This window comes from Onychomys torridus, chromosome 1, assembly GCF_903995425.1.
Source record: "Onychomys torridus chromosome 1, mOncTor1.1, whole genome shotgun sequence".
NCBI classification, from domain to species: domain Eukaryota; kingdom Metazoa; phylum Chordata; class Mammalia; order Rodentia; family Cricetidae; genus Onychomys; species Onychomys torridus.
In genome coordinates this window covers 2998242-3025741 of record NC_050443.1, presented here as the reverse complement: position 1 = coordinate 3025741, position 27500 = coordinate 2998242, and the positions used below count along the sequence as shown (strand labels likewise).

Sequence of the window (27500 nt, the reverse complement as noted above, 5' to 3'; positions counted from 1 at the left end):
GCTGGCAATTGAACCCAGGTCCTCTGGAAGGGCAGCAGTGCTCTTAACCACTGAGCCACATCTCCAGCCTGGATATGCCTGGATAGGTAGGCAGATGGATCCCGATGCAGTCTGTGCTTGCAGCCAAGTCCTAGCCTTCACCTGGGCCCCAGCCTAATCTGAACACTCCAGTGGGGCACCATAGACCCGCATTCATCATATGGAATCCAGCTTCTATTGGACTTCCACACAAGCCACAGCCTTCCCTATGTCAGGTTCCCAAAGCTGCTAGACACCTGCTTGATCCCCCAGTTTCTCATAGGGTGCACCCACGAAACTTGATGCTCCCCTGAAATGGCAAGCCTATTCAACCACCTTCATTCCAGCAATCTTTATAGAACATCACATCTGGGATGGGGATTTAGCTCAGTGGTAGAATGCTTGCCTAGCAAGCGCAAGGCCCTGGGTTCTATCCTCAGCTCAAAAAAAAAAAAAAAAAAAAAAAAAGGGTAGAACATCACATCCAAACCACGTAGTGTCCTGAGTGGTAAGGATGTGGCAGAGTGCTAAATCAACAAAATTCCTCCACCTATGGGATTTCCGTGATAGCAGAGAGGCAGCTGATAAACAGGGCAAAGAAGTTGTTAGCTGTTGTGGGCAGTCCTGGTTTGTGCTGTTCCTGTTCTGGAACTGGATTTGTAGACCAGGCTGGCCTTGAACTCACAGAGATCCGCCTGCCTCTGCCTCCCGAGTGCTGAGATTAAAGGCGTGCGCCACCACTGCTCTGCTTATGAACTCTGGTCTTTGAAGAGCAAGCTCTCTTAATCACCAAGCTATTTCTCCTGGGAAGTGTTTCTAGAAATAGTATGAATTTAGATAGGATGGCTAGGGAGTAAATGAATCATACAGACAAAAGACAAGGAGTCTTCTAGGCAGAGAAAGAGCAAGTGCAGAGGTCCTGAGGCAGGAGTATGCTAGTCATGTCCTATGACACTGAAGAGACCAGAGTGTCCAGAGGTGAGTGACCAAAGGCAAGGAGGAAGGCAAGAAAGCAGCCGTTTAGGGCTTTAGAAACTGGCCATCATATGTCTTTGGTTTATGCCTAGTCTTCTGTAATTATTATAAGCTTTCATTTCTTTTAAAAACATAAATTGCATTTTGAAAATTTCATATTGCATATAACATATTCTCTCCACATCTGTTCTGTAATTTAGTATTTGTGTGTGTGTGCACACGCACGCACGCACACACGGATGTGAATACACACATGTGCTTAATTCCTCAGGACTTGTCCACCTTGTTTTTTTTTGTTTTTTTTTTTAAAGATTTTTTATTTGTTTTTTGAGACAGGGTTTCTCTGTTTAGACCAGGCTGGTCTTGAAGAACTCAGATATCTGCCCTTCTCTGCCTCTGAGTGCTGGGATTAAAGGCGTATGCTGCCACCACCTGGATTGATTTTTGATTTAAAACATTTTTTTTTTTTTAAAATGTATGAGTATCTGCATGTACATCTGCATGCCAGAAGAGGGCATCACATCCCATTATAGATGGTTGTGAGCCATTATGTGGTCGCTGGGACTTGAACTCAGGTCTTTGGAAGAGCAGTCAATGCTCTTAACTGTGGAGGCATCTCTTCAGCACCAACTTGCCAATTAGGTTATACAGGATGACTATTGCATCCCAGGGATCTTCTGGTTTCCACCTCTCCATCACTGAGATCACAAGCATGTATCACCACAGCCACCCTCTGGGTGCCAGAGATCAAACTCTGGTCCTTAAACATGTGCAGCAAGTATTTTATTTGCTAACTGAGTTCTCTCCCTAACCCCATTCTCTGTTTTCCTTTTAAAAACAGGAGCTCATGTAGTCCAGGATGGTCTTGAACTTGATATATAGCTGGGGCTGACCTTGAACTCCTGTTTGTCTGAAGTATTGATTACAGGTATATGCTATTGTTAATTAATAGGACCCCTTTTGCCCTGGAGTGTCTCAGTAGAGATGGCAAAGTTATATGATTACATTCCTTACAGGTTATTGTAAAGTTTTCATAGGATATCTAGGTATCATATTGTAACTTTCATAGAATGCATGGGAGCTTTCATCTAGGCTACCAGCATGATGTGTGTGTGTGTGTATAATATTCATATATACATACAAATATGCCATGTGTACATTTATACTATGTGACATCATATATCATTATATATACATACATGTATATATTATACATAGACCCACATTCCAGTTCTAATTCCAAGAACCTTATATGTCAAAGGAAACTTTGAAGATGAGATTCTGTTAAGGATTTTTTTTGGGGTGGTGGTGGTGGTAAGAGGGTTTTACTAGAAGGCCTTGGTTGGCCTAGGACTTGCTAAATAGATAAGGCTATCCTCAAACTGACAGACGTCTGACTGCATCCTGAGTGCTGAGTTTAAAGTGTGTGCTACCACACCCCGCTCTTGGTTAAGGATCTTGAGGCAAAGAGAACACCCTGGTGGGCGTGGGTCCCTCATAATCACAAGCTCCTTGTAAGAAGAATGGTGGAGGATGAGAGTCAGGCAAGGAGATGCAAGGAGAGGCCAGAGGGACATGGCCACAGGTGAATAAATTAGGGGTTTCTGGAAGCTGTTAAAAGGATGGAGAACAGCTTTGCACCAGAGGCCTCAAGGGCTCCTGTCCTCTCCTTGACTGCAGCTCAGAAACAGTCATTTTAGAGTCCCGTCTTTCACAACCGTAATATAAAAGTGAGTGTTGTTTTAAGTCACCAAGGTATTTGTGAACAGCAGTAGTAGGAGTTCCAGGGAACAGGTCTTATCTTCTGGACCACCAGGGTACCAAGCACGCACATGATGCACATGCGTGTGCGTGCGTGTGTGTGTGTGTGTGTGTGTGTGTGCAGTACACTCATACACAAAATAAGCCAGGCATGGAGGTGCACACCTTTTTTTTTTTCTTAAAGATTTATTTATTCATGTATATGAGTGCTCTGTCTTGCACACTACGGGGACTCTGCTTCTATTACAGATGGTTGCTGGGAGTGAACTCAGGACTGCTGAAGAGCAGCCCGCGCTCTTACTCTTATCCGATGAGCCATCTCCCCAGCACTCAGGGTGCTGAGGCACGTGGATACTGAAGAGTTGGAGGGCAGCCTGATCAAGTTGAGCTCCATACCAGCTCAAAACAAAACAAAACAACAGCAACAGAAAATCAACCAAGGCCAAAACCAAACCCAAAAGGTGGGGGTTGGGTGGGCCAGAGAGAGAGAGCTCAGTGGCGAAGAGGCCTTGTTGTTGCTAAAGACTCAGGTTCACACATGGCTCACAACCATCCACACCCCCAGTTCCAGGCAATCCAACTATGGCGCATTCGCACGCTTGTAGGCAAAACATTCACACACAAATGGTAAATAGATACATCTAAAAAATTAAAAACCAACAGCAATAATAATAATTTGAGGGGTTGGAGAGATGGCTCAGCAGTCAACAGTACTTACTGTTCTTGGAGAGGACCTGAGCTTGGTTTCTAGCACCCATAAATGGGTGTCTCAAAACCGCCTGTAACTCCAGCTCCAGGCGATCCTCTGTCTCTGGCCCCATAGGAATCTGCATTTTCGTGCATACCCCCCACCTACATAATTAAAAATCATCTTTAAAGGAAATTTCGGAAAAGATTAAACAAAAATGAGGCAGAGATTGAAGGAGAAAGGCACCTGATGTTGACTGCTTCCCACACACACAAAGCTTAGCCGCACACAGACATAACATACACCACCGGTAACAAGCGGGGAAACTGAGGCCGAGGAAAAAGTGAGACTGAATACTAGGGGCGATATCCCAAGGCTCAGTAGAAACTGCTGTTTAAAATCAGAAGAGATGTACAAATCGACCCGACCTAAGCAGAGGGGGCGTGGCCTGCGTCGGGGCGTGGCCAAACGGGACAGGCAGCTGGTCCAGGTGCTTAAGATAGAGGCGGGACTTGACTGGGAAAGGCCGAAAGGCCTAGAACAGAGGCGGGGAAAATGAGGATGGGCGGGGTCTATGCCTGGAAGGGGAGGAGTTTGCATTTCCAATGAGAGCCCGGTGTTCTCTAAGGGGCGCCAAGGAGCGAGGGGGCGGGGCTTATAATAAACGCGCTAATGGGGGTGTGGCAAATGGGGGGGGCTAGTCGGGAGAGGCGGAGCTAAGTACCGTATCGGCTGAGAAGTGCTGCTGCTTAGAACCGGGCAAAACAGCTTGGCGTGAGGCACTTCCGATTCAGACCGTGCGTATTTCCGGCAAAGATGGCGGCGCCCACCAGAGTCAGGTGCCGGCGAGTCTGTCTTTAGGCGTGGTGGCGGCTCTAGACCCAGGAAGGTGAGATCAGGCCCACTGGGGAGCCCCTCTTCAAAGACAAGGGAGGGGACTTGTTGCTAAGGAGACTGAGAGAAGCCTTGTTGCCATGGAGGCGGGGCGGTGGAGTTGCTAAGAGACGCGGAAGCAAGCTGTGGAGCCTGGGGGTGTGGGGGTGCTCGTTGCCAGGGAGTGGGTGGGGCCTGTTGCTGGGGAGGAAGGAGGGGCGTCTGGATTTGAGGAAGGGTCCCGTTGGTACGAAGGAAGGAGAGGGGGCTAGGATTCAGGTGGGTGCAGGCAGAATGGTTTGGGATCATGAGGAGGCTCCTCACGCTCCCCAAACGCCACCTTCTCAGCAGACCCTCGGGAGTCGGGCCGTCGGATGCCAGAGCTGCCGCAGCGGTGACCGTCATCCTCCTTCAACGCCTTCTCCCTTCATAAAAGGTCCATGGCAGACAAAGGCCCGGGGGGCAGTCGCCTCCCCCTCGCGCTGCCTCCCGCCTCCCAGGGCTGCTCGTCGGGGGGCAGCGGCTCCTCGGCGGGGGGCTCAGGCAATCCGCGGCCTCCCCGGAACCTCCAAGGCCTGCTGCAGATGGCTATTACTGCGGGCTCTCAGGAGCCAGACCCCCCGCCGGAACCCATGAGCGAAGAGGTAAAGAATGAGGACCCAAGGAGCCGTGCCGAGGGGCCTGGGGACGTTCGCGTCTCGGGGGAGAGTGGCTTAGTGAGCTGGAAGCCGCTGCCTCTCCGGGTGGTGAGCGAGAGTCCAAATGTGGCGTCGTGGGAGACTGAAGGTCAGCTGTGGAGTGTCGGATCACAGCCTTATTCTGGGAGGCAGAATAGTCTCGTGATGAGGGCAAAGAGAAAAACCCAAAAAAACTGGGGTTCTCTGGACTGAGGCAGACCTGGATTCAGCCTTGTCCCCGCAAGTGTGACCTTGGGTATATTATTTAATCTTTGCAATCCCCATGTTTTCAAATTGATGGTGATAATAGTAGTAATGGCAATGTTTCATAAGGCAGTTCTGACGTTCCAGTGTGGACTAGGCTGTATTCAGCATACTGTTCGGTTGAGTTTTGCCTAGAGCCAACCATGACCTTGGTTGGGCAAGTCACATCCTTTCTGAGCCTCAGATTTTTTTTCCTCTATGCCTCAGATTGATTTATTTATTTCCTTCCTTTTTTTTTTTTTTTTTAAATCAGTGCATCTGGAATAGCCATAGTAAAACCTGACAGAGTTTTGTCTTGAAGGTTGGTAGGAATTTTACATGTAATTTTTGTAGCTGACAGTTACTATACATAGAAACAGTGTAGTAATTCAGTTAAGTTACAGAGTGATCTGTATACATTGTGTCATTGAACCTTTACGGCCCAAGGAGGAAACAGGCACAGAACAATGAGACAGCTTGCCCCAATTTATCTGGGAGGATGATTACAAACCTTTACAGCCTCTTTCCCCCTTTTCTTTCCTTTGTCAAGATTGAGGGCTCATACAGATCAGGCTAGCCAAAATGACCTTGCCCTCCTGATTCCTGCCCCCTCCTCCAAAGTCCTGGGACTGCAGGTGTGTGCTGGTCATTTCAGCCCGTTGCAGCTCCCCTCTTGGGACAGTGTAGTCTTCTGGTTCTCCTCTGTACACACTTGCCCTTGTGTGTGTCCTTTGTTGATTTCGCCTCATTTTCTGGGCTTTCTAGTGTTGTTTTTTAAATTTTCCAGAGGACAGTTAGCAATGGGTAGAGCCATTTTCTCCTTCTCTCTCTTTTTTTTTTTTTTTTGGTTTTTTGAGACAGGGTTTCTCTGTGTAACAGTTCTAGCTGTCCAAGAACTTGCTTATAGACCTGGCTGGCCTCACAGAGGTGCCTGGCTCGGCCTCCCCAGTGCTGGGCGGGATTAAAGGCGGAGGCCCAGCTGGGTCAAACGAGGAGGGAGGAGAGTGCAGTCGAGGAATGCCCGTTCAAGCTCATGTCATTCTCAGCACATGTGTCACGATACAGAACTGTCCAGCTCAGAGTGTCAGTAAAGTTGCAAAGACCTCTCCCCCCACTGTGAGGGCACCTACTCAGTGTTTTACCTGCTCAGTGTAGCCATCCTCAAACCTCCCCAGCTGCCAGTGGTCAGGACAGAACCCGGCCTCGTCCTGACCATCTTTCTCACTTAGACTGTGCCTCAGGTGGGTCTCTTTTCCCAGCCCAGGCTGTTTCTCACACTGATGCAGTCCTCCCCAGTGCTGGGATTACAGGCGTATGCCCCACGTCAGCCCATCACTCTTCTCGTGCTGACCACTTAGTCTCCGCCTACGCCTTCTTGTCTCTGTTGTTACCCTTCTCAGTCCTGTCTCTACCTCTCTGCTGAGAACACTCCTTTCATAGCTCCACCCACCTCATTCAGAGCAAAATCTGGGCCTTAACAACTGCCTATGAGCCTAACCTGCTCTTCTGCTCAGGGGTTTCCTCTCCTCAACTTTTTTCTTCCCTTATTTAACCTTGGCCTCCTGGTGGTTGCCTCCGCCTTGACTATTGTTCCTAGGATCCACCTGTACTCCCTGGCCTGTTTGATTGCTTACACATGCCCCTCCGAGATGACTCCATGTAGTTCTGCAGGCCCCCCTCCACTCCCCGGCCCTCCACTCTCATTCCTACCCCACAGCGCTTGTCACGTTGTCATGTCATGTCTCACACTACATGTCCTGTCTATTTTCCTCTGCCACTCTGTTCACCACCCACATCCCCTGGAAGGCACCCCCCACCCCTTTTCCTTTAACCTGTTTCAGGACTGAGTCCTTAGTACTAGAAAAGAATTTGTGAGTAAAGCTGTATCCCTGCCGGTGCTGGTGGTGACGGTGACAGCACATGCTTTTAATCCCTGCAGTTGGGAGGCCGAGGCAGGAGGACTGCTGTGAGTTGGAAGCCTGACTGAACTACAGAATGAGGCTGCTATGCTTTCCCAGTGTTAGATGAGTGTCACTGCCTAGGAAATGGCTGAGACTTCCGCTTCTCTCCCCACCCTTCTTCCTTCTTCCCTAGAGACGCCAGTGGCTGCAGGAAGCCATGTCGGCTGCCTTCCGGGGCCAGCGAGAGGAGGTGGAGCAGATGAAGAGCTGCCTCCGGGTGCTGTCCCAGCCCACACCCCCAACTGCTGGTGAAGCTGAGCTGGCCACTGACCAGCAGGAGCGTGAAGGGGCACTGGAGCTGCTGGCAGACCTGTGTGAGAACATGGACAATGCGGCAGGTACCCCCCAGCCCCCACCAGAGGTCCCCCATGCTGAATGGCTCAGCCCTCATCCCTTCTCTCCTGGATCGCACCACCATCTCCTCCCAGCCCCTCCCTGCTGTTACCCCAGGAGCAAGGCCCTTCTTGCACCCCACCAAGTCACCGTGGTGGCAGGTTTGTCCTGAGACTGGTCACTTGCCCCCTAATCTGATGGCCATCCACTGCCGCTCTCTAGAGGACGAGAAGGGAGGGACTTGGGGTGGAGCGGTAAAGTGAGGTCACCCTGGTTTGGAAAGAGCGTTAGAGCAGTGGTCCTGAGGTGGGCTTGGCTAGCCTGGTCAGAACAGACTGCAGTCCTGTCAAGGAAGAGTGAGGCGTGCTTCTAGGGTGGGAAATGGCATTGGAGCAGCCAGGGTCAAGGTGCATTCTGTAGGTCACAGGTCACATTCTTTTTTTTTTTTTGAGACTGTTTCTCTGTGTAACCCTGGTTGTCCTGAAACTCGCTTTGTAGACCAGACTGACTTCAAACTCACAGAGTTCTACCTGCCTCTGCCTCCCGAGGGCTAGGATTAAAGGCGTGTGATATTTTTATTGTATGTGTATGTGTGAGTGCCTGCATATATATACGTATGTGATACACATACGTATGTGGTGTCCTGGAAGACTAGAAGAGGGCTTCAGATCCCCTGGAACTGGAGTTAGAGACAGCTGTGACCCACCTATTTGTGGGTGTTGTCTTCTGCAAGAACACACAGCAAGTGTTCTTAACCACCGAGCCGTTTTCAAGCCCCACATTCTTTTTGTTGCTACTGTTGGGACAGATTCTCAGGCATTCCCGGCTCCCCTCCAGCTTGCTGTGTGAGTGGGGTTGGCCTTGAGCTCCTGACTTTCCTCCCTCTATCACCCCGGTGCCGGTACTGCAGGAGTGTTCAAGTGCCCTGGGTTCAGTTCCCGGAGCTCACGTGGTGAAAGGAGACAAATCACTCCTAGAGGTTTTCTTCTGACCTCCAAAATTGTACCATGACATGTGCATGCCCCCCAATAAATAAGTAAAGTAAAAAAAGTCACAAAATAGAAATAACCGTTTCAAGTGTATATAATTCAGTAGCATTCATTTAGTGTTATTTGACTGATTTTTTTTGAGACAGTCTTTCTATAACATCCTAGCTGACCTTGAACTTGTAGCAGCCCTCTTGTTTGTGCCTTGTAAGTGCTGAAGTTACAGGGTATTCATGATACTGCGCAGCTATCACCTGCCGGGTTTCAGAACGTTTTTTTGTGTGTGATGTAAAGATGGAATTCAGGACCCCAAACGTGTCAAGCAAGCACACTGCTACTGAGCCCTCCTTTCATTTTGCATTTTGAGACAGGGTCTCACAAAGTTGCCAGGCTGGCCTTGAACTCGCTTTCTAGCCCATACAGAACTTTTGATCCTCCTGTCTCACAGGATTATAGGCATGTACCCCCAGTTCCTCCCCATCTGTTTTGTGACCTGTTTTTTTTTGTTTTGTTTTGTTTTGTTTTGTTTTTTGGTTTTTTGAGACAGGGTTTCTCTGTGTAGTTTTGGAGCCTTTCCTGGAACTCACTCTGTAGACCAGGCTGGCCTCGAACTCACAGGGATCCATCCGCCTCCCTCTGCCTCTCGAGTGCTGGGATTACAGGCGTGCGCCGCTGCCACCGCCACCCGGCTGTGACCTGGTTTTTTGAGATAGGGTTTTTCTGTGTAGCCCTGGCTGTCCTGGAACTCACTCTGTAGACCAGGCTGGCTTTGAACTCACAGAGAACTGCCCCTCTCCCCCAGTGCTGGGATTAAAGGACTGCACCACTCCTGACCAGCTTGTGACAGCCTTATGTATACAGACTGGCTTTAAACTTCCTGTGTAGCTGAGGATGACCTAGAACTTGTGATCTTACTGCCCCCTGAGTGCTGAGTGTGCCTTTGAGCCTGTTTTCTGAGGTGCTGAGACTCAAACCCAGGGCTTCCCGAGTGCTAGGCAAGCACTCTGCCAACTGAGCTGCAGCCTTAGCCCTAGACCCTCCAGAATTTTTCATCACTCCTGAGCGAGTCCCCACGCTCATTAGCCAGCCCTTCCTCTCATGCTGTTTCTACATCTAGTCCCATCTAAGGCGAGGAGGTCAGCCTGTGAACGGGGGCTTGGACAGTTTTCTCTCCTGTCTGTAGACTTCTGCCAGCTGGCAGGCATGCACCTGCTGGTGGGCCGATACCTCGAGGCAGGGCCTGCAGGGCTTCGCTGGAGGGCAGCCCAGCTCATCGGCACATGCAGTCAGAACGTTGCAGCCATCCAGGAGCAGGTGTTGGGCCTGGGCGCCCTGCGCAAGCTGCTCCGACTGCTGGACCGGGACTCATGCGACACGGTACGCGTCAAGGCCCTCTTCGCCATCTCCTGTGAGTGTCCGGATTGCTGGGGGAGGGCCTGGGGCTTGCTGGATCCACAGGGGCTAAAGGGTTGGCTGCTCCCTTTATTCATTGATTCCATTTTTGTTGGGACTCTGTGAGGTGCCAGACACCAACAATACCTGGGCAGCAGTGGTCAATGACCTTGTGGTCCAGCTTGAGCACCTCACACATACCAGTCTTCATTTCTGCCTTGGGGACCATCCCGCATGCTGTGGTATACTGAGCTGTGTTCGTGGCCTCCATGGGCTGGAGACACAGGGGCATTCCCCAGTCATAACAACCAGTACTTCTCCAGACAGGGTAGAGTCCTCAGTGAGTACCTCTACCCTCTACACAGCCTGTGAAGCAGGGGGACCAAAGCATGGACAGAGGAGCTTGGCTTAGACGTGGTGTCAGCTTGGGAAGAGAAAGGAAACCAGTATTGCGGGGCATTTGTTTAGTGCTGGGCTTTGTTTTGTTTTTATAATTGATGTATTTAGTGTATGGGGCTCCTTCCACCGTGTGGTCTCCAGGCATTGAATTCAGGTTGTCAGGTTGGTGGCAAATACCTGTATCTGCCGAGCTATGTCACAAGCCCTAGTTTATGTGTGTGTATTTATATATATATATATATGTATACACACACACACACACACACACACACACACATATATATATATATATATATATATATATATATATTTATTTATTTTTTGTGATGGTATCACTATGTAGCTTTGGCTGGCCTGGAACTCACAGAAATTCATCTGCCAACAAGTCCCCTCCTGCTTTGCCGTCTCTGTTGCTTTTTGTGACCTACTGCATTTAATTAGGGCTGTTCTCATGAGCTCCAGTGGGTGCTTATTTGCCTAAGCCAAGGCAACTTACCAGTGATCACAGCACCAAGGGAGATGGCTCCTCCTCCCCCTCCGCCAGCAACCGTGGACTGCAGTTTCTTAGGGAGGGGTGGGGCCTTAAGAGCGCCTCTCCTACAGTCTCCTGTTCCCACCTCTGCAGTGCTGAGATTGCAGATAGGAACCACCACGCTTCGTTTATGGGGTTCTGGGCATCAAACCCAGGGCTTTGTATGTGGTAGACAAGTACTCTGAAGTACGTCCCCAGCTCTTGAAACCTTTTGGTCTTGAGGCAGGATCTTGCTAAGTTTTCCTAGGTTGGCCTTGAACTCACTTTACAGTTCAAAGAAGCCTCGAACTTGCCATCCTCCTGCCTCCATATTCCAAGTTGCTTGGGTTATAGCCTGTGCCTCCAGGCCCAGCTAAATCCATCCTTTTAGAGTGCACAATGTAGTATTTTTTAGTGTATTCACAAGGTTGTGCACCCCTTTCAACTTCATAACGTCCATCACCTCCAGCCGGACTCCGTAGGCATGCAGTGCTCCCTTCCCAGATCCCGGAGTTCAGCTCTTGCAGCCACTAGTCTAGTGTGTCTGAGGGTTTGCCCGTCCATGACATTTCCTGTAAACAGACCTGGGTGCCCCGCATGGCCTTTTGCTTCTGGATTCCTTCACTGAGCATAGTGTTCATCCTTGTTGTGGCCTGCGTCAGTACTTCATTCCTTTTTATGGCTGAATGACATTCCAGCGCATCGACACAGCACACTTTGTTTATCTGTCCATCTGCCAGTGGGAGTCTGGGTTGTCTCAGCCTCTTGGCAGTTCTGCTGCTGTGAGCAGGGGTTGCAAGTCTTGTCTGTTGACATGTTCCCTTTCTTGGGGGATGTACCTGGGAGTGGGCTTGTGAGGACATACGGGGACTCCTTGTTTGTCCCTTGTTTATCCCTACAAGGTCGACTGTTTCTTTTCGTTTCTTTTTTTCCAAGACATGTTTTCTCTGTGTAGCCCTGGCTGCCCTGGAACTAGCTAGCATTGAACTCAGGGGTTCTCCTGCCTCCCCCCAGGTGCTGGGACTAAAGTCATACGCCACCACACCTGGTTCCTTTCCATTTTTGAGACAGGATCTCATGTATACCACATTTGGCCTTGAACTCTCTCTGTACCAGAAAATGACATTTAATTTCTCATTCTCTTGTCTGTATCTTTCTAGGGCTCTGGGATGCTTGGCTCATGAACCCACCGTTTCATGAATGCTAGGGGCCGGGGTGGAGGGGTGGTGGTGGGGTGGGGTGGTGGCGCACACCTTTAATCCCAGCACTCAGGAGTCAGAGCCAGGTGGATCTCTGAGTTTGAAGCCAGCCTGGTCTACAAAGCGAGATCCAGGACAGGCACCAAACTGCACAGAGAAACCCTGTCTCGGAAAAAAAAACAAAAACAAAAAACCCAAAAAACAACAACAACAACAAAAAATGGGGTTGGGGATTTAGCTCACTGGTAGAGGGCTTGCCTAGCATGCGCAAGGCCCTGGGTTTGGTCCTCAGCTCTGGGGGAAAAAAAAAAAAAGGATGCTTCCCTAGCATCCTACCACCAACTACCAACATCCCCGGTCTGACTCTTTGAAATGGGATATGTAAAGCCAGGCCTAGCGGCCTACACTTGTATGTGATCCCAGGATGCAAGGAGGATTGCCATGATTTTGAGACCAAAGAGCATTACAGAGCTAGATTGTGGAGAGGAGAGAGTGAGCTGGGGAGACAGAGAGAGGATGTGGGAGGAGCCTCTAACCTCTCCTGCATCTTGAGCTGTGGTAGGCAGCCTTATGAAAGTCATGCCCAAATCAGGGAGGGGCAGGGAGAGAGACAGAGGACAGCCCAGCCCGAGGGTAAGGAACAGGCCTTTGTGCCCCAGTCTGCTATAGCCGGACCTAGAACTGGATGGGGAGGGACTTGCAAAGCTTTCTTCTAATACGTTTTATCTACTTATTTCAAGATTTGTTACTTGTATTTTTTTAATGTGCATGAGGTTTTCGCCTGCATGTATATGTATGCACTACATGTGTGCAGTGCCTGAGGAGGCCAGAAAAGGGTATTGTATCTTTTTGAACTTAAATCACAGGTGGTTTTGAGCTGCCATGTGGGTACTGGGAACTGAACCTAGGTCTTCTTAGCTGCTGAGCCATCTTTTCAGCCCCTATCTTTCTTGTTTGTTTTTTATTTTTCGAGACAGAGTTTCTCTGTGTTATGGATGGCTGTCCTAGAACTCACTCTGTAGACCAGGCTGGCCTCTGACTCAGGGATCCACCTAATTCTGCCTCCCAAGTGCTGGGATCAAAGGTGTGCACTGCGTAGCCACCCCCTCCACACACACACCATCACCACCCCCATCAACCCCCACCACTACCACCATCACCAACCCCCACCACTACACCATCACTACCCCACCAACCCCCACCAGTACCACCATCACCACCCTCACCAACCCCCACCAGTACCACCATCACCTCCCCCACCATCACCACCCCACCCCCAAACCATCACCTCCCCCCATCACCACCACCACCACCACCACCACCACCACCACCACTACCATGACCACCAACCCTATCCCCACCAACTCCTATTTTTTAAATTATTTTTAGTTCTGTGTGTGCATGTTATTGTGTGCAGGAGAATTCACTTGAGTGTAGATGCCCACAGGGGCTAGAAGCACTGGATTCCCTGGCTCTGGAGTTATAAGTAGTTGGGAGCTATCTGATGGGGTGCTGGGAACCGAACTTGGGTCCTCTGGAAGAATAGTAAGTGCTCTTAACCACTGGGCCATCTCTCCAGCATGTCCAGTCCCATCCTCCTTTTCAGAAAAACATTAAATAAGGTGAATGTGGTGACTCACACCTATAATTCTGGTAAGTGGGAGGCTGAGGCAGGAGGATTTTTGTGAGTTCCAGGACAGCCTGGGGTCTATCTACAGAAAAAATGTGTCTTAAAGCCAGGCTATGGTGGCGCATGCCTTTAATACTAGCACTCGGGAGGCAGAGGCAGCGGGATCTCTGTGAGTTCGAGGCTAGCCTGGTCTACAGAGCAAGATCCAGGAGAGGCACCAAAACTACACAGAGAAACCCTGCCTTGAAAAACCAAAAACCAGACAAACAAAAAACAACAACAAAAAAGAATGTGTCTTAAGTACTCCCTACCTCGAGTGAAGACATTCTATAGTATTAAAAATACAGGGTGCTGAGAATGTTGGTACACGCTTGTCATCAACATTTGGGAGCTGAGAGGAGGGTGCCTGCCAGTTTGAGGTTAGCTTGGGCTGCACTTGGAAGGTTCAAGGCTAGTAAGACACAGCTGGGGATGTAGCTCAGTTGGTAGAGCACATCCCTGGCATACAGGCAACCCTGGGCTTGATCTCTGCTACCACCTAAACCAGATGTGGATGCATGTGCATTCACCTCAGCATTTGGGAGGTGGAGTCAGGAGGATTAGGAATTCAAGGTCATCCTTGGGTATATAGTGAGTCCAAAGATAGCCTGGGCTATATGAGGTCCTCGGGAGAGAAGGGCGGAGGGAGGTGAGGAGGGTAGAGGAGAAAAGGAAAGGGAAGCAAAACAAACAACAAAGGTGTCTGTAAAAAGTACAGTGTCCCAGACACCTGGCTGCTTTCTTGTGCATGGTACGCGTTTCTGTGGGGAGGGGGGGGGGGGGGAGAGGGAGAGAGGGAATGAGAATGTGTGTGTGTGGTGTGTTTGGTTTGGGTATGTGGTTTGGACTGTGTATGATGTATGGTGTCCGTGGTGGGTATGATATAAGGTGTTTTGTGTGTGTGCGTATAATATGCAGACATGCATGCAGAAGCCTCTCTTTCTCTGCTCATTCGCATGTATCTGGTAACTGACCACCTAGAAGGTTCTGCCCAGCACATCTTGGACTGCCTTGGCTCTCTTTCTTCTTCACACAGTAGTGACTGTCATCTTTCACCATTTCTGTGGGTCGCCGCTCAAGAGCAGCCTACTTAAGTAGTTCTTGCTTTGTGAGGCCCTGGCCAGCAGGGCAGTGGACTTTATCAGTGATACTGTCTTTGAGCCCACATACATCCTCTGCTCTTGGCTGTCTGTCTCCATGGTGGCCTGCTGCTGAGCAAAGCGTTTAGGGACTGCGGCAAGAAGCCTCAGGTGGCTTGAGCGGTCTCAGAGCGTGGTGGGGTCTCCAGATGAAAGGGGGCGGGCTACCACGGACACTGCCATTTCACTCTGAAGCAGAGCTCACATAACCACTTCAAAGTGCACAGTCGAGTGGCGTCTGCCCTGCATTGGGTGGCTTTATGGTGGTGATGTGTGGCTGCTCTCGAGGCCTCTGGGTTAGGAACCGGTAGGGCTTGGTCAGTGGGCTCCTACTGCCCGAGGCAGGGACATTACTGCATTCCTGCCCCTCTCTTGTGAGGGCACAGACTCTGTTGCATTGTCACGGCACTGGTGTAAGTGGTTCTTTGTCTCGGCAGAGAAAGGGTTTCAGAAGGACTCGGAGATGGGTCACTTGGAGTCAGGCATGTGAGGGCCTGGGTGGGGGAAGGGACAGGGAAGGGCAGGGAGGTAGACATGCACCTCTGTTGGCTTGATTTCCACTGCTCCTCCCCCACCCCCTCCCCCACCCCCACCCCATCGGGTTTCTCTGTGGACATCTTGCTCTGTAGACCAGGCTGGCCTCGAATTCAGAGATCCTCTTGCCTGCTGCTTAACAAAAACAAAGCAAACAAAACAAAACAAAACCCAAAACAGTATTACGGTATTCTTGTGGTGGCCAGAGGACAACTGTGGAGTCCATTCTTTTTTTTTTTTTTTTTTTTTAAATATTTATTTATTTTAATGCACATTGGTATTTTGCCTGTGTAAGGGTGTCAATCAGGTCCTCTGAACTGGAGTTACAGACAATTGTGAGTTGCCATGTAGTGCTGGGAATTGAACCCTGGTCCTCTGGAAGAGCAGTCAGAGTTCTTAACGGCTGGGCCATCTCTCCAGCTCTCCAGTTGTCTTAGTCACCTTCATGAGGGACCAGAGGATTAGACGGAGACCAGCCTGTCTGTGCAGCAGGTGCTTTACCCTCTGAGCCGTCTCACTGGCCTTGGCTTCTCTCTTCCTTTTCAGGCAGGGTCTTGTGTATTCCCAGGCTGACCTTGAACTTGCTGAATAGATCCTCCTGCCTCCACCTCCCAGATACTGGGATTACAAGTGTGTGCTGTCACATCTGGCTCTGCTTTGGGATTTTTAAGATTTTTTTTTCCCTGACATTTATATGTGGGCACGTGTGCCATCATTATGGAACCATACTGCCTAGAACCTCCCTACCCGGCCTGGACATCACACCCCTGCTCCATAGTTAGACTTTTGCAGATCGCCACTGTCTCAGGGTTTTTAGTGCTGTGAAGAGATACCATGACCACAGCAACTATTTTTTTTTTCCTTCCAGAATCTGGGTTTCTCTGTGTAGCTTTGGAGCCTGTCCGGGAACTTGCTTGTAGACCTGGCTGGCCTTGAACTCACAGAGATCTGCTTGCCTCTGCCTCCCGAGTGCTGGGATTAAAGGCATGTGCCACCACCACCCGGTTATTATTATTTAAAATTTTAAAAATTTATCTTATATGTATGGGTGTTTTTTCTGCATGAATGTCTACCACTTCCGTGTGCCTGGTGCCAGAGGAGGTTAGAAGAGTTGGATTGCCTGGGACTGGAGTTACAGTTGGTTGTGAACTCCCATATGGGCGCTAGTTATTTATTTATTTATTTTTTTTGAGACAGGTTTTCTCTGTAGCTTTGGAGCCTGTCCTGGACTAGCTCTGTAGCCCAGACTGGCCTCGAACTCACAGAGATCTGCCTGCCTCTGCCTCCCCAATGCTGGGATTACAGGCGTGTGCCACCACTGCCCAGCGGGCTCTAGTTATTAAACATAGGTCTCCTGGGAGAGTAGCTAGTGCTCCTAACCACTGAGCCATCTCTGTAGCCCCTTTTCTTACTGTTTTCAGTTTAAAAGGTTTTTTAAATTACATTGTGTGTGTGTGCGTGTGTGTGTGTGTGTGACTGGAGGTCAGAGATAACTTGTGGGAATCGGCTCTGTCCTACTATGCAGGTCCTGGCAATTAAACTTAGGTTTGGCAGCACTTGTCCCATTGCCTGCCGACCCATTTCCCCAGCCCTGCGTTCGTTCGGCTCTTTGAGACAGTCTCCCTGCACAGTCGTGGCTGCCTTGGTATTTGCTGTTAGACCAGAGTGGACGTGGACCGACAGTAGTCCTCTCACTTCCTGAAGGCCGAGACTGCAGGTGCTCATCACCACAACCCATCCTCTGTTAAAACAAAGAAACGGACTGGAGAGGAGGCTCGGCAGCTGAGAGCACCAGCTGCTCTTCCAGAGGACCGCATTCAATTCCCAGCACCACATGGAGGCTCACAGGTGTCTATAACGGCAGTGCCAGGGCATCCGACACCCTCACACAGACATGCATGCCAACAAAACACCAGTGCACATAAAGTAAATAAATCTTTAAGCAAACAAATAGTTCAAGTGTCCACAGAGGGCAGAAGAGGGCTCCTGGACCTGGAGTTACAGATGGTCATTAGCTGCCACGGGTGTGCTGGGAACCAAGCCTGGACCCTCTGTAAGAGCCGCCAGGGCTGCTAACTGCTGAGCCAGCCCCCAGGTCTTTTCCTTTTATGACATTTATAAAGTTCAGGCATGGTAATACATGCTTGTAATCCCAGCGTTCAGGTCGGAGAATCATGAGTTCCAGGCCAGCCTACACAACATAAGTCACTATTTGAAACAGGAAACAAAGAAGCTGGAGAGGTGGCTCAGCAGTTCACAACAACAAGCGGCATACTGCTCTTGCAGAGGATCTGGCTTTGGTTCCTGGCATCCAGATCGGGCTGCTTATCACTAACTGCCCATGACCCAGCTCCAGGGCATCTGATCTCCCTCTTCTGGCCTCTGTGGGCACATGTAGTCACATGCGTATGTGCACACACATACAACTAAAATATTAAAAAAAAAAAAAAAAGAGTTATCTATTACCTATAGTATTTGGAGCACACAATGGATACAGACCAATTTTTAAGTTTTTCTTAAATTTTTTTATATGTATGAAATGTTGTGTGTATGGGTGTTTTTCATGCCTGGTGACTGACTCCTGAGAAGGAGGAGGGAGGGCATTGGATTCCCTGGGATTGGAGTTACAGGTGCTTGTGAGCCACGATGTGGGTTGGGAAGTGAACCTGGGTGGGCTGGGAGAACAGCCGGTGCTCTTAACTTAACCACTGAGCCATCTGCCCAGCCCCCTGCTGTGGACTGCTATGGAGATGCTTTATGTCTTTTTGTCCTGCCCTCTTCAGAAGTACTTGGTATGCATTTTACACTCCGTACATCTCAGTTTGGGTGTAGAATTTCCAATGGTTGGCATATAGTTTTATGAAGCAACAGAGTTGTGTCTAATGGAAAATTTTACACCCTTTCTGGTTGTTGGCTTGGTATTTCAGTGAACTTGAAAGGAACAGCCCAGCTCCTTAGTCTCACTTGTCACATGCCAGGTACCTAGTGGCCTTGACCTTGCAGCGGCCCCTGTCTGCACGAGCATCAAAGGCTTGGAGCTTGTCCAGGAGCTGGCCTTGCTGCAGCCACATCCCTGGTTGGCTCTTGCCCTGCTTGGAGGCTACACAGAATCCTCATTGCCTTCAGAATAAAGATCATGAATGCTCCGTAGCCTGGCTCTCTTGGCCTTGGTTTGCTTGTCTGTAAAATGGGAATTTAAGCCATGTGTGATGATGCATACCTACTATCCCTGCACTTTGAAGGTGGAGGCAGTAAGACTAAGAAGAGCTCAGAGTATCTACTCGATGTGAGTGAGTTGGAGGCCAGACTGAGACAGACAAAACCTTTTTTTTTTTTTAACGATTTATGTATTTATTACATATACAGTGTTCTGTCTGCATGTATGCCTTTATGCCAGAAGAGGGCACCAGATCTCATTATAGATGGTTGTGAACCACCATGTGGTTGCTGGGAGTTGAACTCAGGACCTCTGGAAGACCAGCCAGTGTTCTTAACCTTTGAGCCATCTCTCCAGCCCCCCTGAAACCTTATCTTAAAGACCTAAATAAGTCCTGGGGAAACAATTCAGTTGGTAAAGTGCTTGCAATCTTGAGAACCTGAGTTCAGAACCTGAGGCACAGATCAGTTGGTTTCTGGAGCTCCTTAGCCATCCAGCCTACTCTAACTGGGGAAGCTACAGGTTCAGTGAGAAACCCTGTCCTAAAAAACAAGGTGGGCAGTGATTCTGGACAGCACCTGACATGACCTCTGGCCTCCACATGCATGCACAATTCTATACACAAGAACACATATATATACATATGTATCATGTACTCAAACAGAAAAAGACCAAAATAAGCAATGAATGAATGAGCATTAGGTAAAAGGGAACCCAAGAGCACCTACCTGTAGGGTACTTGTGAAGAGTAAAAAGTAATAATGCATAAAATGTGGTTTGCCCCTACAACAGAATATTGTTCTATTGTAGGAGGAGGTGAGGTAGAATTTATACGTGGATGGACCTTGAGAACATTTGGTTGAGTAAATAGAGTCAGATCCCAGAGGGCCCATATTGTGTGAGTCCATTCATATGAGGTCTCCATGAGAGGTAGATCCATAGGGAGAGAAAGTAGACCCGGGGCCGGGGCTGGGAGGGCAACTGGGAGTGGGTACAGCATGATGAAAGTGTTCTGGAGTTCAGCCATGTGATAGTTGCTTAGTGAAGATACTGAAGACACCGAGGTATACATATGAATTAAGAGGGTATGAAGGTGAACTCTATGGCGGTGGTGGTCATGATGATGGTCATTATTGTGGTGTGGTGATGGTGTGACAGTGAGCATGGTTACAGGACTAAAGAATGTTGCAGTGGTGATTGTGATGGTAATAGCGATGGTAGTGGTGGTGCTGGTTGGTGGTTTAGTGGTGATTATGTTAGTGATGGTAATGCTGGTTGTGTGGTAATAGTGATATGGTGGAGATGGTGGTATTGTTCATGGCTGTAGTAATGGTGATGTGGTGATGATGGTCTTGTTAATGGAAATGGTGGTGATGGCCATAGTGATGATGCTGGTATTGATGATGGTTTTAGTAATGGTGGTGGTAATAGTGATGGTCTGGTGATGCTGATGGTGGTGGTGGTGATGCTGACGGTGATGATAACAATGCTAGTGATATATAATAATGTAACAGTAGTGCTAGCGGTGATGCTGCTGACTGGGATGATAACAATGCTAGTGATATATAATAATATAACAGTAGTGCTAGCGGTGATGATGCTGGCTGGGATGATGACAATGCTAGTGATATATAATAATGTAACAGTAGTGCTAGCGGTGATGCTGCTGACTGGGATGATAACAATGCTAGTGATATATAATAATATAACAGTAGTGCTAGCGGTGATGATGCTGGCTGGGATGATGACAATGCTAGTGATATATAATAATGTAACAGTAGTGCTAGCGATGATAATGCTGGCTGGGATGATAACAATGCTAGTGATATATAATAATGTAACAGTAGTGCTAGCGATGATAATGCTGGCTGGGATGATAACAATGCTAGTGATATATAATAATGTAACAGTAGTGCTAGCGATGATAATGCTGACTGGGATGATAACAGTGCTAGTGATATATAATAATATAACAGTAGTGCTAGCGGTGATAATGCTGACTGGGATGATGACAATGCTAGTGATATATAATAATGTAACAGTAGTGCTAGCGGTGATGATGCTGACTGGGATGATGACAATGCTAGTGATATATAATAATGTAACAGTAGTGCTAGCGGTGATGATGCTGACTGGGATGATGACAATGCTAGTGATATATAATAATGTAACAGTAGTGCTAGCAGTGATAATGCTGACGGTGATGATAACAATGCTAGTGATATATAATAATGTAACAGTAGTGCTAGCGGTGATAATGCTGACGGTGATGATAACAATGCTAGTGATATATAATAATGTAACAGTAGTGCTAGCGATGATAATGCTGACTGGGATGATGACAATGCTAGTGATATATAATAATGTAACAGTAGTGCTAGCGGTGATAATGCTGGTTGGGATGGCGATAGTTGTAAGGAGCCTTTCTCTGTCCTGCCAGCCAGCTCCCGGTAATGGCACAGAGACTTTAATTGTGAAAACTCAGCCTTAGCTTCGGCCTGACCCACTAGCTCTTATAACTTTAACCCGTTTATATTAATCTGTGCTTTGCCCTGTGACTTTCTTTTTTCTTTTCTTTTTTTTTTTTTTCTTTTGGCTTTTTGAGACATGGTTTCCCTGTGTAGCTTTGGAGCCTGTCCTGGAACTCACTCTGTAGACCAGGCTGGCCTCGAACTCACAGAGATCCGCCTGCCTCTGCCTCCTGAGTGCTGGGGTTAAAGGTGTGCACCACCACTGCCTGGCCTGCCCTGTGACTTTTACCTTATCTCTGTACTGCCCATCCTGCTTCCTCCATGTGTTCTGCTTCTCCTGCATGCCTAGATTCCTCCTCCTCTTCCTCTCTCTTCCCCAAAATCCCACCTATGCCTCCTGCCTAGCTTTTGGCCATTTAGCTCTTTATTAAACCAATCAGAAGGAGCCTTGGCAAAGACACCTCTTCACAGTGTACAAAAAGATTGGTCCACAACACATAGTGATGGGTGGTGTTGATAGCTGTAATAACTGAGATGGTGTTGGTGGCCATGGTGACTGGGGCCTCAGAGCTCTGCCCCTCCCTCCAGGTCTGGTCCGAGAGCAAGAGGCAGGGTTGCTGCAGTTCCTCCGCCTGGATGGGTTCTCCGTGCTCATGCGGGCCATGCAGCAGCAAGTGCAGAAGCTGAAGGTCAAGTCAGCCTTCCTGCTGCAGAACCTGCTGGTGGGCCACCCCGAACACAAAGGTGAGCTGGCTGAAGGGCACATGTTGGGGACATGGGTGGTGTGGAGCCTCCCCCCTGACTCCCTCAGCTCTTCCCCAGGAACCCTCTGCTCTATGGGGATGGTCCAGCAGCTGGTGGCCCTCGTGAGGACAGAACACAGCCCTTTCCATGAGCACGTGCTTGGAGCCCTGTGCAGGTGTGTTGGGGCCCCAGGAGGAGGGGGCCTTGGATGGAGTCCCCACTAGCCAGATCCTACACTGGGACCCTACACTGGAACTATTCCTATGGGAGATGAAGAGTGTGTAGGCCAGAGAGGAGCAGGGGTCACATGAGTGCTATCTGCATGTACGCCTTTGTACCAGAAGAGGGCATCAGATCCCACTAGAGGTGCTTGTGAGTCACCATGTGGTTACTGGGTGTTGAACTCAGGACCTCTGGAAGATCAGCCAGCGCTCTTCACCAATGAGCTATCTCTCCAGCCCCCTGTTCTTTTTTCAACCTGCAGACCTTGAGTCACATGTGCCCCAGTGTTGCTGTGAATGCTGCCCAATATAGAATTGTAAATGTACTTAAAACATTGTAAGATTTCTTCAAATAACACAGTTGTACCATTCTCCAGCATGAACTTTGTAGATGACAGCATTATGTCACAGTGTCATACGGTTGGACACACCTGGACCATGTTGGAGGCAGCATAGACATCGTGGCAGTCACCATCTAAACTTTCTATTCACCACAGTGATATGTAGCAGCTGGAGGGCAGTTTTACAGATGGGGAGCCAAGACCCTCTATAGGGCCATGGCATACCTTGGTTCCCACAGGAGCTGTGGTGGGGGCTTGGAGCTGGGCTGTGGTCTTCACTGTAGATGGTCCTAAGGTCTGCTCTCATGTCCTCCTACAGCCTTGTGACAGACTTTCCCCAGGGCGTGCGTGAGTGCCGGGAGCCTGAGCTGGGCCTGGAGGAGCTGCTCCGTCACCGCTGCCAGCTGCTGCAGAAGCATGAGGAGTACCAGGTAGAGGGGGTCCTGCTGCAGGAGCATGAGGAGTACCAGGTAGAGGGGGTTCTGCTGCAGGAGCATGAGGAGTACCAGGTAGAGGGTGTCCTGCTGCAGGAGCATGAGGAGTACCAGGTAGAGGGGGTCCTGGTGCAGGAGCATGAGTACCAGGTAGGGGGTCCTGCTGCAGGAGCATGAGGAGTACCAGGTAGAGGGGGTCCTGGTGCAGGAGCATGAGTACCAGGTAGGGGGTCCTGCTGCAGGAGCATGAGGAGTACCAGGTAGAGGGGGGCTGCTGCAGGAGCATGAGGAGTACCAGGTAGAGGGGGTCCTGGTGCAGGAGCATGAGGAGTACCAGGTAGAGGGGGGGGGTCCTGGGCCAGCATGAGGAGTACCAGGTAGAGGGGGTCCTGGGCCAGCATGAGGAGTACCAGGTAGAGGGGGTCCTGGGCCGGCCCTGTGGCCCATGGGCCAGTCCGCCCTGCCTTCTCTCACTGTTGTGTTTCCCCTAGCAGACACTGGGCTGCATGCTGTGTCAGTCGGGAAGAGAGAACTGTTGTATAAATCGCTGAAAATGATAAACTGACTAGTTATTATGTACCACAAAAGTGATCGACATCCTTAAATAGCAAATTAAATAGGCGAATAAATGAAGTAGATAAAAATAGATAGCTCAGTCAGGCGGTGGTGGCGCACGCCTTTAACCCCAGCACTCAGGAGGCAGAGGCAGGCGGATCTCTGGGAGTTTGAGGCCAGCCTGGTCTACAAAGAAAGTTGGAGGACCTCCAGGGCTACACAGAGAAACTCTGTCTCAAAAAACCAAACCAAAACAAAACTTTTATTTTAAACTTATATGTTCATGTTTATGTGTTTGTGGGGTACCTTTGGAAGCCAGTGGAGGGCATTGGAACCCCTGGAGTTGAAACGGCAGATGGTTGTGAGCTGCCTGATGTGGGTGCTGGGAGCGGGAGTCCAGGTCTTCTGCAAGAGCAGCAAGTCAAGTGCTCTTAGCCACTGAGCCATCTCTGCAGCCTCGGCTGGTTGTTTTTCACCTCCGTGTGTGATCATGTGTGTATGTCATGGCGCTTGTGTGGAGGTCACAGGACAACTTTCTGACGTGTGGGTCCTGGGGATCCAAGTCAGGTTGTCAGGCTGTCAGCAGCGGGCACTTCTGCAGCTGCGGCCACACCTTGCCAGCCTTGACCATGCATTTTGGGACGTCCCCACTGCTTCAGTGTTGCCACTTTGGACAAAGCTAGGCATAGCAAACATGCCCTGGCCATGTCCTCTGTGCCTCTGTGGACTCCCCTGAGGCTTACACAGGGATATTGGTAAGGAGAGGCAGGACACCCGTCCTGTCTCAGCCCAGGAACTGTGACCTTGGAGCACGGGAAGCTGCAGCCCAGCCTGGCCTGGTGTCGGGGAGAATGTGGGGGGTTCTACATGTTACATTTCACTTATCTCCCAGGAGACCCTGAGCTGAATGACCATAGGGCCCACCTTTGAGGTGACCACAGGGCCCACCTTCGAGGTGACCACCACCAGGTGGACAGACCAGGACTTACTATTACTACTTTTGAAAATTCTCAAAAATAAAGACAAGGCTGGATATCATGGCCTCATTGATTTAACTGCCTCTTATTTTTTAGGTAGGTTCTCACTGTGTTAGTTCAAAGTGGTCTCAAACTTGAAATCCTGAGGTAGCTGTGTTCGTCCGTGTGTCGTCCCCCCCCCCCCCCAAGACAGAGTTTCTCTGTGTAACTTTGTGCCTTTCCTGGATCTCACTCTGTAGACCAGGCTGGCCTTAAACTCACAGAGATCCACCTGCCTCTGCCTCCTGGCTCTGCCTCCCGAGTGCTGGTAGCTGTCTCTTAAAGGAGGTGTGAGGTGTCCTCACTTGCTCACCACTACAAACACTGCTAGAAGAACAGGTTTTTGAGGCAGGGAACATGGCTCAGTTGGCAAAGTGCTTGCCACGAGGAACTGAGCTCAGATCCCAGGTATACACAATCCGCAGCCAGTGAGGATTCCTTGTGGCTTGGTGTAGCCAGTCCAGTAGAATCAGTGAATTCCAGGTTCAGTGAGAAACTGTGTCTCAAAAAATATGGATGGTGGGCTGGAGAGATAGCTCAGAGGTTAAGAGCACTGGCTGTTCTTCCAGAGGTCCTGAGTTCAATTCCCAGCAACTGCATGGTGGCTTACAACCATCTGTAATGAGATCTGGCGCCCTCTTCTGGCCCGAAGGCATAATGCAGACAGAACACTGTATAAATAATAAATAAATACATTAAAAAAAAATTAAAGGTGGCACACTCTTTGAGTCCTAGCACTGGGGATGCTGAAAGAGGTTGATTTCTGAGTCTTGAGGCCAACTTGGTCTACAGAGTGAGTTCCAGGCCAGCCCAGGGCTACATTGTTAGACCTTGTCTCCAAAAGAAAAGAGAAAGAGATGGATAGCTGGTGAAAAAGATGTTTGTTTTCAACCTCTGGTGTCCACACCCATGTGTCTGTGCATTCCCTCATACCTGCACACACATGTGCACACACACAAAGTAGATGGCTTCTGGGAACCTCTAGTCTCCCCATACATGCACGCACAGGAGTGTACACATACTGACATAAAACACTCTTCACACCTTCCATAAAAATACAGCTTAAACAGTTTTTACATTCATCTGTTTATTATGTGTGTGGGGGCATGTATGTGCCATGCAGGTCACAGAACAATTTGTGGGAGTCAGTTTTTTGTTTTTAATTTTTAAAATTTATTTTTTAAATTACACTCATTCATTAATTACATTCAGGATATTAATTATATTTGTGGTATTGATTACATTCACAGTATTCATTCCATAATTATATGGCATTCATCAATTACATTAATTGTATTGATTTATTATATTCATGATATTATGTCCTGATACTACTGTCCATTTGTGGGGTTTTTCCATCTCACAAAACAGAGATTCTGTAATTAGTAAATGGGAGTCGTCAGTTCTTAACTTCCACAACATGGGTAGTAGAGATTGAACTCAGATCCTCAGGCTTGGTGGCCAGCGTCTTTACCTGTGGTGGATATATGAGAACCACAGGGCTGATTCGAGGACCGACCAGTTTGGGAGGCCCCAGGCTCTCTCTTCCAAAGCTCAGAAACCCCTGAGGGGGGCAAGTGTGTGTGATCTGAGCAGAGTTTGGTGGCTACTGGGGTGGGCAGGTGGTGGCCAGGAGTAGAGAGGGTTGTCCTGGCTGCTGAGTCTCCAGGAGGCAGGTCTGGCCCTGTGCTCAGGATTGCTCTCTTCCCGATCCAGGAGGAGCTGGAGTTCTGTGAAAAGCTGTTACAGACCTGTTTCTCCAGCCCTACGGACGACAGCATGGATCGATGAGACCAGGTGGCTTCTTGCATTCTCTCCGTGGGGACCCCAGGCTTCCTGCCTCCCTCCTTACCAGGCGCCCTCTCCCAAGGGATTGCCAGGCCTTGTTCTGGCCTGGGCCTGGGCCTGGGCCTGCTAGCCGGTCTCTGAGCAGCCCCCTGGAGGGGGTGCCGAGAAAGGTGCTGGCCCCTTGGACCCCTCCCTTGCTTTCTGTTCCTTTCTTCTCATGTCCACACTGCTCTTCCAATAAAAGCATTTCTCCCGTGACTCCCCCCCCCCCCTGTACTCTTTCCTTTTGTTTTTTGCAAGGTTCTTAGGGAAGGCAGGAGGGGCTTCCATAAGCTTAGACTGGGGGGGTCACTAAAGGGATAATAAAAGTTGCTCTGATCATCAGAACTACTGTCTCCTTCCATCTTCCTGCCTTTGTTGTTCTGGGACCATCTGCCCTTTTCAAAATGTTTACATGTTTATTTATTGAGTGTGTAAGGGAGGGGACGTGGCCTTCAGGTGGAGGTCAGAGAACATGGGGGCAGTCTCCCCTTCTACCATGTGGGTATTGGGAATCAAATCTGTCAGGTCATGAGGTTTGCACAATAAGCACCTTTACCCATGGAGCCAACTCACCCTCTCTAAAGGAGGTTTTATGTGAAGGTTAATCTTCACTGTCAAGTTGGCTGGATTTAGAATCACCATGGAAACACATCTCCAGTATGTCTATGGGACTGTTTCCAGAAAGGTTTAATTGGGAGAGGGGAACCCCTCTGAATGTGGGTAACACTGTCCTATGGGCTAGGGTCCCGGGCTGCAAAGGAGACATGGGGAGCAGAACTAGTGTTAACAACTGTCTTACGTGCAGGTGACGGTCTGTTACACAGAACTAGCTAGCGGATACAAGGATCAAACGAACACTACCAATAGCAAATAAGTTAGAAATAACACACAGCCCAGAAGAGACAGAAAAAAAAAATTACTGACAGGCTTTAATCCGTGGAAGCAGGTCCATTAAAGCCATTTGAGAATTAAGGGGTGAAAAAAACCACTAGGTCCCCTGAAAGACAGAATACACACCAACAGGACTCAACTTCTCCGAAATAAAGTGCCAATCTGCCGCTTTCGAGAAGGAAAAGTGCCTTACGTGCACGTATCTAGTCCGTAACAGCTGACCTCTGAATGGTGGCACGAAAGAGGGCCTCAAAGTTGGGGTAAACTGAGGCTCAGCGCTAGAAAAGGCCCTTAAGTGACGGAATCCCGGCGTAAGGGGTTCCTCCCGGTTGTGACAAGAGAAAGCTTTGTGTAGCAACTGGCAACAGCAGACGCCGCTTGGCACCTGCCTAAGTGGGGACTGAGGTCAGCCTGAGATGCACGGCGGAGGCGTCCGCGGCGAACCCGGCTGAACAAAAGCAGCCAGCTTCGCGCGGGGACAA

General features: G+C 49.3%; 1 protein-coding gene across 4 annotated transcripts; it reads left to right on the top strand.

Moving 5' to 3' along the window:
• The first annotated feature begins 1892 nt into the window (after window positions 1-1892).
• Hspbp1 (HSPA (Hsp70) binding protein 1) lies at window positions 1893-26472 on the top strand. 4 transcript variants are annotated; one of them, XM_036184264.1, is made up of 9 exons: window positions 1893-1921; window positions 3004-3215; window positions 4664-4959; window positions 7330-7534; window positions 9699-9923; window positions 21575-21730; window positions 21809-21905; window positions 22612-22723; window positions 26014-26472. In XM_036184264.1, the coding sequence occupies exons 3-9, from the start codon at window positions 4756-4758 to the stop codon at window positions 26086-26088; spliced, it is 1074 nt and encodes a 357-aa protein (XP_036040157.1). In that variant the 5' UTR covers window positions 1893-1921; window positions 3004-3215; window positions 4664-4755; the 3' UTR covers window positions 26089-26472. The 4 variants fall into 4 exon arrangements, with proteins under 4 accessions (XP_036040157.1, XP_036040159.1, XP_036040151.1 ...); XM_036184266.1 differs by lacking the exons at window positions 1893-1921; window positions 3004-3215 and adding an exon at window positions 3517-3932; XM_036184258.1 differs by lacking the exons at window positions 1893-1921; window positions 3004-3215 and adding an exon at window positions 4161-4331 and having other exon boundaries at window positions 4667-4959.
• The last annotated feature ends 1028 nt before the right edge of the window (window positions 26473-27500 follow it).

What these genes read in the sequence shown, in the direction of transcription:
- Hspbp1 (XM_036184264.1), top strand. Translation starts at nt 4,756, where the DNA reads ATGGCAGACAAAGGCCCGGGGGGCAGTCGCCTCCCCCTCGCGCTGCCT. An exon ending in GGCCCTCTTCGCCATCTCCT is followed by an intron (nt 9,924 to 21,574) that starts GTGAGTGTCCGG and finishes CCCTCCCTCCAG; the next exon opens with GTCTGGTCCGAGAGCAAGAG. An exon ending in GTGCTTGGAGCCCTGTGCAG is followed by an intron (nt 21,906 to 22,611) that starts GTGTGTTGGGGC and finishes GTCCTCCTACAG; the next exon opens with CCTTGTGACAGACTTTCCCC.